We start from the raw sequence: 15,080 nt of genomic DNA, 5'->3' as shown, positions 1-15,080 counted from the left end.
TTTAACTTTTATTTTTTTATTTGTGTATTGAATTTTAAATTGTATAATTTTAAGTTAATTTATATATAAATTTAAATTTAAATTATACATGTTGAATTAATGTTTTGTATTATACACGCACAATATAACCTCCAAATAGCACACTCCAAAACTAAAATATTTTAATTGAAAAAAAGAAAAACTTAACCGCAACGGAATTGACTTGGAAGTGCTACTCCCACACTCTGTGTGTTCTTAGGCTTTCAACCCAGTTTACTACCGAATAAAAAGCCATGAATGAACTATCTATTTGAATTCAAATTTCATGCTCGAGCAAGCCTATTGTTTTTAATTAAAAAAAAACAAATGAAGAAACTCATGCTATAAGAGTCTGATTCTATCTATTTGTTAATGAACAGAGACAATATATATAAACTCATGTTGACTATGTAATTATTTGATAGCATATATAATAATAACGATAAAAATTCAACTATCTTCATGCTCTGCATAGAAATCAGGTTCCTCTGGTTTAAAAAACTTGGGCATTTCTAAGGTGGAATCATCCGGCCGAGGAAGCTTTTGATGGCCAACTCCTCTCCTTGTATTTGCAGCAAATTTTGAAGCAAGCATGGTTGCTCCAAGATGCGAACCATTGTTTGAATGATCCACTAATGGTCTTTCATCTCCTCCTTCATCACTGTAATAATATTCAACCTCACCTTCCATAACTTGAGAATAAAATAAGCTTTCTTGCCTAGCCAATTCCATTTGTAGTTTCCTCCTTGTATAACGCCTCCATGCAGATTGTATATAGCAAGCTCCCCACGTCCTCCACTGATGAGAGTAATACCTGAAAGCATGCTGCAATTTCTTGCTATGCAACCGTTTAAATTGCTTTGCAACAAACTTTAGGTCAACCGCTCTAAGTGCAAAGGCCTCAACTTCAGAGAGAGCCTTGACAGTTCGAGTGGATACAGGTAAATTCAGACGAGAGGTTGGCATCAGAGCCCATGTCAACAATTCCTCCCCACAAAAGTCACCAGCCCTGAGTGTAATTGAGTTGAAAAAACCTGACCTTCCCCCATTTGTTGTGGAACTTTCTAGCTGTCCTCTAATGATGAAAAGCATCTCATTTACTGGATCACCCTCCCGGACTATGAAGGTGTCTTTAGTGTTCAAAGATGAGACAAGACGTTCACATATTGCATCTAACAGTTGATCATCCATTTGTGCAAAAAATGGGACCTGAACAAGAACACGGAGTATAATTAAGAAATTTCAAACCGCAATCCTAGTAATTACACATTAGTTGGAGGCATCAGATATCGAAAACTCACGCGTCGAACAAGGGCCAGACAAAGATGCCGTTGAATCTGACGTCGGATATCCATAGGTAAGGACTTCAAGATGCTTTCTTCGTCTACACCTCTCGTAGCTAACCATTTGTATTGAACAAAACGGCGAACACGTTCTTGCAACTCTGGAGGTAATTGACGGTGCCTCATCCATTCCTCTGTATCTCTTCGCCTAATCCTCCATTCTTCCAATCTAGCAGACGCGGATTGCATATATGTCTTCAGGGGAATAACAGTGGATTAAAATTAGAGTAATCAAATTATTTCAATCACACTCTCACTCATGCCACAAGATTTCCTCTACTTTTCTGGCAAGTAAAAGATGTTGTATAGATGTACAAGTAATAGATTGTGCACGAACAAAACACCGGCTACATAGCAAGTAATAAAATAGTCTTCTAAAATTTTATTTTAAGCAGAGATTAGAAGATAAAGGAACGTTAGTGCATTATAGATACCTGCATATTGCCTATGAGATGAGCAAACAGAACTAGACCCATAATACAGATGCCAATGCTGAATAGTGTTTCACCTTCATAGGTACTTGTCATCAAATTTTGTCCATACGAACTGCTCAGCACAAAATGAACGAAAACTTTATTAGCAAAAACATCAAAAACAGTATTTCAATAATATATACTTGGTAAAATATCAATTGCAGGTCAGCTAGCTTGGAATAGAGGGAGAGAAATCAAAGTTTAAGGAGAGCAGTGAAATTGCTGTCATGTTTTTCATTGAACCAAATGAAATATCATCACCACAATTCTTAATCTCTAGAAACCGAGAGTATTATTCTTGGCATACTTGTTAAATATTTACATTTATCAACTGCCATAGAAAATCTTTGAATTAAAATCTGTTCCCAATTAACTTCAAGAGACAAAACTATCTATTACTATAGAACAGTTAACAAGAAATTTAGTGAGAAAAAAAGCTTTGCAACAAGGAAAAGCTTATGTCAAAAACTAAAACTAAAAAGAATATTAATGCTCCTTGGTCTTGTTACTCAGCATTAGTGGCCTCCAGAATCATAAACAAATTCACAAATTAAGAATAGGAAACAGATAGCTGCATCAGATTAAACCGGAAATTAAAAGGGAGATAGAAACTAACCGTACCTTAAGTTTCTTAAGCCCCACCAAAGACAATAGAAATATTTATCTATGAAAGATGCTTCAGCAACATGATTTGTAAAGGCTTCGGCAAACATCCCAAACTGAAAATTTTCATCATTTTGGGCATCACAATTTGTGAGCAGATTAGTGGTTGTAAGCCAAGCTTGTCGTGCAGGGTTATCCTTAGCACTACAGTCAAGAAATAGAGAGATGCAAGCTGGTGTGCGGTTCCTCTCATTTTTACATTGTATGTTCCAGCAGTGATGCTGCCTCTGAATTGATGCCAGATACCATATAGCTCCTAAAACCTGCACTGACCATGATGATAACAGAAATAAAATGAGCAAGGCCTTGATACAGGATTTCATTTACTCTACAAAATATCACTGATGTCACACTGTCTTAGCTTAATTAGTAGGAAAACATTTCATAAATTAATTTTTGAAACAAAGTGGAGTGGTAACTAATTGGTGCTTACATGGCTAGCAAGTACATAGAGAAGGAGATTATAAGCTGCCCCGGACCACGCAGTCTTGGCTATAACACCAGTAGTCTTAACAATCCGTCGATTCAGAGGTATCATAACAAAAAATCGAGGAATGTATTGGATGAGAACTATTAGAGAAACAGTGTGGTTAGCATGAGCAGCTGTGGGATTTTTCAGCACTGATGTAATTATGAACCAAATCACAATCTGTCAAAATCAAGCAAATCAAGGTAAGAAACAGCGAGCCCTATATCATGCTGGGCTATAGAACAGTCAATGATGAATCCTAGAAAAATTAAGTTGATTGCGTCAATCCATAAATCATTTGCCAATACGCATAATAAATAGATGATTGCGTCTAGAACTTTAAGTTGAAGGCAGAAAAATTAATCAATGGTCCCATAGTGGGAGAAGATTGTAGCTTTAAAGTTTAGCATTAGTCACAAACGTAGTGGAAATGACATTGTAAATTAGGCATAGTTTTCCTTATGACCATAATTGGAATCATTAGAATCTTTTGAGTTAAAAACTGTAATTCGCAATCATACATATTTCAACTGGCAAGTAGCCTGTGAAAATGACAGAATGTGTCCAGCAATTCAATATTCAAAGTAAATTAATATGAGGTTCTTGTCATTCCATACCAAATACAAATTTTAGCGGATACAGAAACGAGCAGGTTGTTGGCATGATTGCATCAAAATTCACAGTAGAATATTTTGCAAATACTGGAATTTTCAAACCTAAAGAACCAAGAAAAAAACCAGCAGTGGTCTTTTAAAATATAATAACCATTTCATTTTCTTGCTAAATAATCACAATTTCATTCCGAAATTCATTCTGAATCCCATTTATATTTTTCAACCCTTTACCAAGAATGTTGTTATTGGATCAACAAGGTATTTTTTTTTCCTTAAGAAAAAAATCAGTCTTTTAATATTTTAAATGATTGAAAATCATGTTACCCTTTCAACAATCTAATCCGAAACATAACCAGGAACAAACTATTACATTATTCATTGTCGATGCAATATAGGAACTCATGAAAAATCCTTGGTATAGATTATGAATATAATGTATGTATGGCTAACCTGAGGGAGAGGAAGGGCAGCAGCAAGATCAACAACAAAGTTCGATTTCAGGTAGCGTATGGCAATGGCTCTAGGGTCCATAACAAGCTCTCCTCTACCAAAAACGCGAGAGCTTGGTGCAACAAAAGCTGTCCTAAACTTCATGAAAATGTGTAAGAAAAAAAACAAGTCCGTGAAGGTGCGAGCGAAGGTAACCCAGACGCCTAGGGCAATGTCAATCTTCATGCAGGCATCGCCACCGATAATGGGAAGGTATAAATAAAGAGGGTCAAGAAACATTGCAATCATGCACGCGACAAGGAAAATGTGGTTCCATTTGCTAACAATTTCACTTCCAGGGTCATGAATTTGGTCCCACCAGGGAACTTTGCGTCGGATAGACAAGGATTTGGGTAAACGGCGGAAATGTGATGAGGTGTATGAGCGGAAGTTATTCATTTTCCATTGCAGAGAAAAGGGAGATATTTTTATGGGCGAAGAACCCTAGCAGAGAGACATTGTTGATCTGAGAATGAGAGAATTGCACAGAATTTGAGAGCTTCTTACTTGCTGTTTTTTCATACATTTGTGGAGATCCAAGAGAAGCTGCAAAGATTACGGTATTGCATAGCAGCTTGAGATATCAATCAATGTACAATATATAATAATTCGACATTTATTCTCTCTTTTATTATTCTGCCTTTTTTTTTCTTTAATGATTTTTGTCAAAATTGTATTCTGAGTTGTTAACTTCAAGGCAGCTTTCCACGTATGAATTTCTATAAATAGGGTTCTTGCTATAGTACTTTGAAGTTATTATAGTTCTTAACTTCAAGCATATTTAACAAATTACTATTGATGGATCAAAGAAAAGAAATAACGTTCTTTAAAATAATAAATTTGTAACAAAAGTACGAAACCTAATAATTAAACAGTCAATGATTCATGAAATTACAAGGGTGGTGTTACTTAAATTCCATCTTTTTTGGTAAATCATTAATATGATCTTAGAATATATGTCTTAATAATTCTATAGTTTTTAACTCATAAAATAATAATTATTTTATTTTACTTTCATCCAAATAATAAGATGAAAAAAGACTATAAAAAAACTATATTTTAAAAAATTTATTTTATCTTTGATTGGTTTTATACTTTTCAATTTATATTTTTTTAAGTAGTATATCTTAGAAGATAAACTTGTATTGATATCTATAATTGCCATATTTTTTAAAATTAATATATATTTTTAATTATGAACTCATTACATCATAAAAAACAATATACTATTAGTAACGATATATGATTTATAGTACACTATCATTAGTATCTATAAAAATTTAGAATCTTTGAGTAACTTCTTCATAAAATTTGTAATATCTACTAATTTAATGTTAAGTTTGTAAAACAAAATTAGAAGACTTTTATTTTTGGAATGGAAAGTCATAAGTATTTAGTCATAATTTATTCCTTTTTTTATAATCTTTCTTTTTCAAAAAAAAAATTCATTTCAAAGTTTATTGTTTTAATATTTTAACAAAATGGAATAAACACATTCAATTAAATAAGGTTATTTTTACTCTCTAATAAATAATAGATTGAAAAAAAAAAGTGGTGTAAATAAAACCATCCAATTAAAAAACATATTTTTTTAAAATAATAAATACACAAGAATTTTGTCTTATAAAATTTAACACTCTTATATTAGATATTTAAATTCACTATTAAAGTTTAAATTCAATTATATTGTTTATATCTCAATAAACACTAGTCTATATTTATAAAATGACTACGAATAAAAATATATTAGTTTAATAAATATGTATTTATAAAAACAATAGGTACTTTTAGGCTATTTTTATGGTCAACAATTATGTTATATAAAAAGAAATACTCAATAGGTCATAATATCTTTTTTTTCCTTCCTTGTTTTTTAAGAGATGTATATCTTGTCTTATAATGCTTAATAATTATAAAAAATATATTTTAAAAAGATAACATACGATTAAAAAAAAATATTATGATATTTTATAATTTTCAAAAACATCAAAAGTAACACTAAATCGGGAGTAACAATAGAATAAAACTAGTAATCAAAGTAGATTTTTTTCTAATGAAACTTATGTAAATTATTACACTAAGTAACACTATACCAGGGTTTGTATCGCTAAATAAATCATACGTAGCTTAGTTTTTTTATGTTTGTCGAATAATTATCTAGTAAAGGTAAATTAAAATTATTCTTTGCTTCTATCGATATATAGTAGAAATTCTTTTGTATTTGTATCTTTTTAATCTATCAGTGTATATCAACTATTATTACTATAATTAAGTTATATTTAGCACCGAGGCTTGTGGCCCAGCGGCAGAGACAAGATTTGAGTGGTGTCTTATCTGTCTATTGGGCTTGCAGGGTGTTCAGTGGATCCGGGGATTAGTTGTGGTGCACGTAAGCTGGCCCGGACACCCCGGGTTACCAAAAAGAAATAAAAGAGAGTTATATTTAAGTAATATTAGGGAGTATTTCTATTATAAAAGTTAAGAAGTAGTACTATGACTGTAAAAAATCAAAATCTAAGTGCATGAGTTTTCTTTTTTGGTCATTAAAAGTGGACAATCATGATTTAAAAATCAAGAAACAATTTTTGTTGTGTTTTTATAATTATATTTATCGATGCCTTAACAAAGATTCTTGTCATATAAAATTTTAATTCCAATTTTTAAATGCAAAACCATTTATCTAATTTACATTACCTCAAATAAACTTCCATAAAGAAGGATAATAAGAGCTAATCAAATAGCAATTTTTTATTTTTAATTTAAAAAAATGAAAGAAAGGAAGAATGATCGTTTTACTCATCGTCTTTCTCAAAGACCGTAATAGATTTGCGAATAGCCATTAAAGAGCCAACCAGGTAAGTAGTTCTTTTATATATAATAACCTTCCTAGAAACCATGTCATTTTTAATTGGTATTTGTAATTCTCAATGGGTTAAACAGGCATAACCTCCCCTAAATTTTAAATCATTTAGGACTTTGTTTTTATTAGATCTGTGTGCCAAGTGCCAACTCTGCTCCAAAAAAATATCTATTAAGGAATGCAACCGTGTTTGAAGAAGTGAAAAAAATCTAATGAGTAGGGCATAGACTCAATTAAAACTAGTATAACTTAATTAGATAATATAAAAACATGTACCGATAATAAATGAAATGATTTTAAAAAAAGTCATGAGAACTTTAATAATAATAAAAAAAAGGGTTACTGAAAGAAAAAATATGACGAAGCTCAGATCCTAGCCAACTCAATATGAAAAAATAAAATAAAAAAAAATACCCAAGCTAACCTGAGTGAACATGTCAAATATGCAAATTATGTCATGAGATCAGGATAAATTAATAGAAAGTAAATAAAAAATAATAAAGTTCAATTCTCAACAAATCCAATGTAGAATGATTAAATAAAAAAAAAGTCAATAAACAAAAAGGAACAAAAAAACCAGCAAACCGGACAAACCAACCAAACTCCATGACCCGGATCATGCGAATAAGATAACTCAATATAAAACAAGTTAGGAAAAAAATACGAATCTCAAATCTAAAACAACCTAAATCTAAAGGACAAAATTGAAGAGAATTGATTTTTTTTAAAAAAAAAAACCTATGTTGACTCCTTAAATCTGCGGTTCAATGATGGGACCGGGATACAATAATATAAAAGAAACACCCAATGTGGAATGACAAAATTGAAAAAAGAAAATTAGTGTAAAAAAAAACTCTAAAAAAGACCAATGTTAACATGAGTTAAGTTTTCAAATTCACGAATCAAGTCTTGAAACCAAGATCACCTTATTGAGAATAAACACAAAGCCAAATTTCCAATCAACCCTATGCTAAAGGATAAAAACTATCGCACATAACATCGCGGTGACCCACCTTTTTGCTAAAGGTAAAGGCTCTTTTTGTGAGAGAGGTTTGAAACTTATAAAAAAAAATCATCACCTAGTATTATGATCACTAGAAACCCTAACTGGTCTTTAGAGTTCTAAGGTAGAGATTGATTATGTTGAAGGAAAGATACTATAACCCTAAAACATCTTACCTAAGATAAGTTGCATTGTTGCTTGTTTTCTATTCTTGATGGTTTGTTATGTCTAATCTGCCAATGATCTACCTACATGGATGATGGTAGGTCAACTGCAAAGAGTTAAAACTCAGGTGGATGTTTGAACTTAAACCTATCCATTTTAAATTCCAAGTCATCTTTGTCACTCTTAATTGCTACCATTAATTTCGATAACAGTAGGTGAATTAACATATCTACAACCAATTACTCTCACTTAAGACTTGTGACTATTAATAGTCTACCAAGCCATGCCAATGAATAATTGGATAAGCCTATATTATGCTCATCAAAACCAACCCAAAACCTAGGAAGAGTTGTCACTAAATGTTTTGTTTATACAACAGTGGCTAACAAACAATTGCTAAATAAGTGTTTGAATTGTCGAAATGCATTGAAAAAACTTTTTTTTTTAAGACTTTTTGAATATATTTGGCTAAAATTTGGGTTATAAAAATAATCAATTTCATGAAAGGATCCAAAACAAAGAAATAGTAATTAAAAGAATGATGATCAAATTTGAAAAATAAAATAAGAGGATGGCTTTCAATTTTTTTTATTAAAGGGTGAAATTGAAAAAAAAAATTTACAAAAGGACCCAAAACAAAATAAAAATAAAAAGAATAAGGATCAAATCTAAAATAATAATAAAATAAGATGACAATTCAAAATTTTTGATAGGGCAGCATGAAGTCTGAGGAAGGAGAGAGAGAAAAGAGGGAAGGATGGAAGAAAACACCACTACCGACAAACCATTGTGATTAACCCTACATTTGTTGCCCCATATGGAAGAAGTAGATGGCCCGCATCTATAGCCACTTTGGATGGCCTGGTTCGATCACCAGAGATGTCGCATGCATCGCTATAGTGTTGCAACCAAAGAAACGATGCTCATTAACTATATTCCACCATATTTTTTTTAAACACCATATTTGGTCCCTAAAGCCCTAATTGTCTAATCAATAGAATCTAAGTATATTTCGATAAACTGGGTATCAACCAAGTACCGAACCTTTTCCCTTATATTGCGAGACCTCTACATCTAGGCAACCAAACTAAAAAATTAAATCAATTTCTAAAAACAAAACCTGAATGATCAAATTTAAAAAAATATATTTTCCTTGATCGTGCAACCCAGCCCCTAAAGGACAAAATTAAAGGCGCTCAATATTTGTCAAAGTCTCAAAGTTGGTCCCTAGAGCTTTAATTTATATAAACCAAATTGAATTTTATTTTGCAAAACTAAGCACCAACTGAGCAACAAAATATTTCTTCGACATCTTGAGGTCCCTATTTATAGACAAAACAACCCCCAAAACCCAAATTGATGTAATTGTAATGTCAAATGGCTAAATTAAAAAAAAAGACCAAAACATAAAACATTCAAAGACAAAAAAAAATATAAAAAAAAGCAATTCTTAGTGTTTACTAAGAGTGATTATAGTAACTTTGCAAGGAAACTTAGTTGTTTTTTTTATAATTATAATTTGTAATGTTATTGTAATTGTAATATTTTTATCCTTTGTACTTCGAATCATTTAAAGCTAAGTCTCCATTCATGGAAAAACATAAAAATTCCTTTATTTTTTTTCCTCTCTCTTCTCTCTCTCTCTCTATATATATATATTTCCTTTTTCTTCTCCTTTCTTTTCTCTTCCCTCTACTTTCCCTTCCTTATTATCTCTTCTTCATCTCACTAGTTGTTGGTTGTATCTTTAACCTCACTTGCCACCAGCCACCACCATTGATCTTCTCTCCCTCGACTTGTAATCGGTGACCCTTCACTTCTCTTTGTTTTCTTTTTCTTCTTCTTTTTTTCTCTTCCTTTCCTCTTTTTCCCCTCCACCTTTTGTTTACGAGGGACTAACCACTATGATATTTCTTGATCTTAGTAAAGATTTAGGACCTGGTATTTAAGATCAAGTGTATAGTAGATATACTGTGTTAGTCCTAACAAATATAAAGTAACTTAGACCTCCTTGTTTCCTTGTTTTATAATATATCTAAACAAAAACTTTATTTGTTTATGTTTTGTTTTCTTAAAGATGTGTTTCAGTGCTGTATTTTGATATCTTTTTTGTTCCCGTGCAAAACCTTGTAGATGTGATGGTGGTCGATGACTAGTGATGCCAAAGATGTGGTTAGAGGCTGGTAAAGAAGGAAAGAAAAGGAAGAAAAGATGAGGCAAGAGGGGAAAAAAAAGAGAAAGGTAAAGAATGAGAGAAGAAAAAAAGGATTATATATTTTTTCATTAAAATAGAGAGATGGAGACAAATAAAAGGATCCAATCTCATATGATCCAAATTAGGTAAAACTCAAAATTACAAGTACTAGGACTAAGTTTCAAATGATCTAAAGCACAAGGGAGATTGGGTTGGTTAGCCTTTCCTAATATATGATGAAAAAACATAAACGACCTTTATATGTGTGTGTGTACTTACAAATTTATTGAAAAATACCAAGGTTATCAATTCTATTTTGGTTGGTGTTCTATTCTTATTGGAATGATAAATTTTGGTTTTGAAGCATTTCAACGTTCCATTCCGAGGTGAGGTACTACACACACACACGCACACACACACATATATATAAATATATTATTCAAAATATTAATTTAATATATATGATTTTAATTCAAATCTAAAGCAAATTAAATTCAAATTATGCAATATGAACAAAATATCAAACATCTAAGCATAATTTTAAAGATTTAAAATTATCATAAATAGTCAATAGTGAAGACTAAAGAGAACTTTAACTTAAAATGATTCAACACAAACAAAATACCAAAATATTGAGAAAGTATAAGATTTAAATACAAAAGAAGTATAAATCAAAACATCATCTTCATCATTAACCATTAACATAGAAATAAGGATGTTGATCTTAAATAAAATACTAAAATATTGAGAAAGTACAAGATTTAAATATAAAAGAAGTATAAATCAATCATCATCTCCATCACTAACATAGAAATAAGGATTTTGATCTTGTGGTGGTATGTAGAAAAGGTCATCAACTAGACATTCTTACCATGTCTTAACTTTCATCATGATATAAATCAAGATATAGATCTTCAAACTATGCCATGCAAACAAAACATCAAGCCTATAAACATAATTCAAAATTTTAAAACATTCCTAAATAGTCAAGAGTCAAGATTAAAGAGAAGTTTAATTTAAAATAATTCAACACAAATAAAATGCTAAATTATTGAGAAAGTAAAAGATTTTAATACAAAAAAAGCATAAACCAAACATCATCTCCATCATTAATATAGAAGTAAGAATCTTGGTCTTCTTGTGGTATGCAAGAAAAGTAATTAACTAGACATTCTTTAGGATATTTTATGTGTGGTGATTGTCTTTATCTATACACTCAACTTTTTGTTGAAAGTCACTACACAAACTTATACGAACCCAAAGGGTAAGAACCCTTAAACCCACATGTAAGAAAGAACAAACTTAAGAAAACTAAAATTAGATGTGGTTGATAAAAGCTTGACATAAAGATTACCTAAACCTAGATACCAAAACTATTGGAATAAAACCCCCACCCAACAATTATAAATAATCATGAATTAGAAGTATAAGAAAACGCCACAAAGATAGTTGATCTTTGACAAGTTCAAGAAAAGTTCTTGAAGAACCAAAAGTATAAGCAAACATCTCACACACAATTATAATTTTTGAATAAACCAATCTGAAAAGCCCTAAAAACCTAATTACAAGCTAAATAACCCTATTTATAATACGTAAAAACATCTTAAACAAGGATAAAAAAAATATTAAAAGAGTACTAATCCAATTAGGAAAAATAATCTTAAACTAACTAAGAAAAATAATGCAATTCTCGCATAGTCAATTACGAACCTTATGATGCGAATATGTTATCACGTGGTGACCCACAATAAAAATTAAAATTTGATCCTGGAAAGTCAAAAGAGATCCAATAGGAGTGTGACACAATGAAAACTTGTCCCAAGGCACCAAACCTATTGGAATGAAGTCGAATGACACCACAAAGTCAGTTAATCTTCGATAAGTCAGATTCAGTTTGTTCAAGAACTTTCATCTCCCTCCAAGTCTGAACGGGTCGCTCCTCATTCCTCCTCTTACTGATTACAATCTGATCCCACCAAATCAATGCATACTCCGTAAACTCAATTATCACTAATTTCACCATTTTTGTTCAGAATAGCTATGGAAATAAAAAAATCCAATCTACCTTTTTGTCCCATTCCAGTAAGCCTCGGGATCGTTTTTACTTTGAAAGTTAGAAATTTTCAGTTTAATGGTGTCCAAGTCCCCATCCATATCTTTATAATCCCCCATGCCATGAAAATTCACATTCCTCCTAACCCTGTTCGGTCCAGACTTGATTCCTTGGCCAGCATATGCAAAATCATAGTCATCTTCACCTGCATCTGCATTTTCGTCAACAAACTCTTCAAAATCATATTTGACATTCCGTACGGTCATACGGACCGTATTACCTAATGGACCCCTTATGTGGACTTATATGAGATCCACTCAAAACTGACCCAAAACCCTAAACTGAAGCCCATAACTTAATCCAAACAAGCCTTGGATCCTAACTGAAAATAAAGTATTAATTAAGCCCAAACAAGCCTTGGATCCTAACTGAAAATAAAGTATTAATTAAGCCCAAACAAGCCTTGGTCTGTAGCTAACAAAATAAAATAAAGCCCCTAATATTAAATCCATGTTCTGCCATGAGAAGAAGAGAAGGAAGTAAAGTATTACAGAACTGATTCAAGGTTTATTTATAGCCTTCCATGCAGCCCATTAATCCTAGAAACAAAAGGAAAAGATAGCCACCCATGTTATTTCCAAGTTGTAGTAGGATTCTTTTGTTTTCTTGGTTGTCCTCACCTCATGGGCCAAATAAGGTTGTATTGGGCCCCTCTTGCACATGAATAAGATGTATTATGACCTCTTTTTGATACTCCAATGGACCTTTCAATTCTGACTTGGTTGAAACCTTCAAAACCAATGCATTCAATGTCTCTTTCAATGCCTTTGTCTTAGACCTTTACAATGGACAATGGACCTTTAAATGAGTCATTGTACCATTTGAAACATGTAATGGGTCCTTGCTGATGTTTCTGGGTTGTTCCACATCAAGATTTACCCTTGTGGGCTGAATTGACCCATTTACAAAAAGTGATCCAAAACATTTACTAGTGAGCCCAAACCCTAATCCAAACAAGCCTTAGACCCTAACAAAAAACAAAATATTAATTAAGCCCAAACAAGCTTTGGAACCTAATAGAAAACAAAATATTAATTAAGCCCAAACAAGCCTTGGGCTATAGCTAATAAAATCAAAATAAAAATAAAGCTTATAAGCCCTAAGTCTTTATTTGCCATGAGAAGAGAAGAAGAAAAGAAAATATTGGAGGTCTGATACAAGACTTATTTATAACCTAGGAACTAAAAGAGAAGTTGTTGCCCCTTTGGTTTCCAAGTTAGATTAGGATTTTGATCTCAGCCTTGTATTTATCCCTTGTTTTAAAGGAAAATGATGATGCCTTTATTTGCTACCTCTTAGTATCTTTCCAATATTAGGAAACACAATTAAGTTGTTGATGCGAACCTCATGATCACGTGGTCACGCAACCCACAATCAAGATTGAGATCTGATCCCGAAAAGCCGAAATAGGTCTGATAGGAGTGTGACACAATGGAAATCTGCCCCAAGGCACCAACACTATTAGATTGAGTAGAATGACGCCACAAAGCCAGTTAATCTTTGATAAGTCAGATTCAGTTCGTTCAAGAACTGAAGAATGCAAGAATCACTCTCACACGTTAAAACTGAAAAATTCAGAAGTAATTATCATCAAAGCTGCTAAATTTTAGCTTACATGAGTTTAAATAGTTCTTGAAAAATTAACCCTAATGGACCCCTTATGTGGACTTATATGAGGTCCACTCAAAACTGACCCAAAACCCTAAATTGAAAAGCCATAACTTAATCCAAACAAGCCTTGGATCCTAATTGAAAACAAAGTATTAATTAATCCCAAACATGAAAGAAAATAATAAAAATAACTAACTTGTCATTAAATACCACCAGCCCTTCTTTCCTTGTGTAGCTAGGATGAATAGGGAATCCTTATAGGAAAAGGATTCTGAAACATTAATGAATCCTTGCCACACTTGGAGATTATATTGCAGCTCATTAAAGATCCTTGTGGAACTAGAAAATTCCCAAAACAAACACCCACATCCTTGTAGGAAAAGGATACTTGCCAAATAAGAATTCTACAAGTCAAAAGGAAGTAAATAACAGAATTTATATAGCCTGTTCGGACCTGTATTGCAAGTCCTTTCCGAATGTGGATTCTCCTGAAAATGTACCCCAACATAGAAAAACACCTCTGGAATCTTCTGGTAAAGTTTCAGCTCGATCCAACGGTTGGATTTGAAGTGATGCTCAATAGCGTAAAACTGAATGGTAGAAACCTTTACGCCAAAATCTGAATCTGACCTTGCTTGGTTCGTATCACAAGGCTGAACTGTATCAGTTGCTAAATTATTCTCCCTGCACAACAAGGAAACTTTGCCATCACATATGTTTCCTATGTCAGCTTGGAGTCCTTTGTTTCCTTTGCTTTGTTTTCTCCTCACAAGGCTAGCCAAAACTGATACAAAATTAGCAGCCTTGTTGTTGAAACTTCATGGCCTAAATAAGGATGGATTGGGCCCCTCTTGCACATGGACTAAATGTATTAAAGCTTCCTTTTGATGCTTCGAAGGATCCCCAAGTTTAGCCTCAACCGAAACTTGTACAACCAGTCCATTCAATGCTTCTTTCAATGCCTTCGCTTTGGACGTTGTGATGGGCTTATTTGGAATGTGTAATGGATCCTTGGTGTTTTTGGGCTGATTCACATCATCTCTGCTCACCTCAAAATGATTTGAC

The 15,080-nt window shown here is 32.3% G+C and overlaps 1 protein-coding gene across 1 annotated transcript; it reads right to left on the bottom strand.

Moving 5' to 3' along the window:
• Positions 1-263: 263 nt before the first annotated feature.
• LOC18107259 (probable cyclic nucleotide-gated ion channel 16) lies at positions 264-4,660 on the bottom strand. Its single transcript, XM_006373196.3, has 6 exons — positions 4,031-4,660; positions 2,931-3,146; positions 2,456-2,760; positions 1,796-1,907; positions 1,320-1,556; positions 264-1,227 (listed from the first exon to the last, which is right to left on the bottom strand). The coding sequence occupies exons 1-6, from the start codon at positions 4,466-4,468 to the stop codon at positions 469-471; spliced, it is 2,067 nt and encodes a 688-aa protein (XP_006373258.1). The 5' UTR covers positions 4,469-4,660; the 3' UTR covers positions 264-468.
• Positions 4,661-15,080: the final 10,420 nt, after the last annotated feature.

Source organism: Populus trichocarpa, chromosome 17, assembly GCF_000002775.5.
Source record: "Populus trichocarpa isolate Nisqually-1 chromosome 17, P.trichocarpa_v4.1, whole genome shotgun sequence".
In the NCBI taxonomy this organism is placed as follows: domain Eukaryota; kingdom Viridiplantae; phylum Streptophyta; class Magnoliopsida; order Malpighiales; family Salicaceae; genus Populus; species Populus trichocarpa.
This window is presented reverse-complemented; position numbering and strand designations above follow the sequence as displayed.

What these genes read in the sequence shown, in the direction of transcription:
- LOC18107259 (XM_006373196.3), bottom strand. Translation starts at nt 4,468, where the DNA reads ATGAATAACTTCCGCTCATACACCTCATCACATTTCCGCCGTTTACCC. An exon ending in TGGGGCTTAAGAAACTTAAG is followed by an intron (nt 1,908 to 2,455) that starts GTACGGTTAGTT and finishes TGTGCTGAGCAG; the next exon opens with TTCGTATGGACAAAATTTGA. An exon ending in ATCTCATAGGCAATATGCAG is followed by an intron (nt 1,557 to 1,795) that starts GTATCTATAATG and finishes ATTCCCCTGAAG; the next exon opens with ACATATATGCAATCCGCGTC.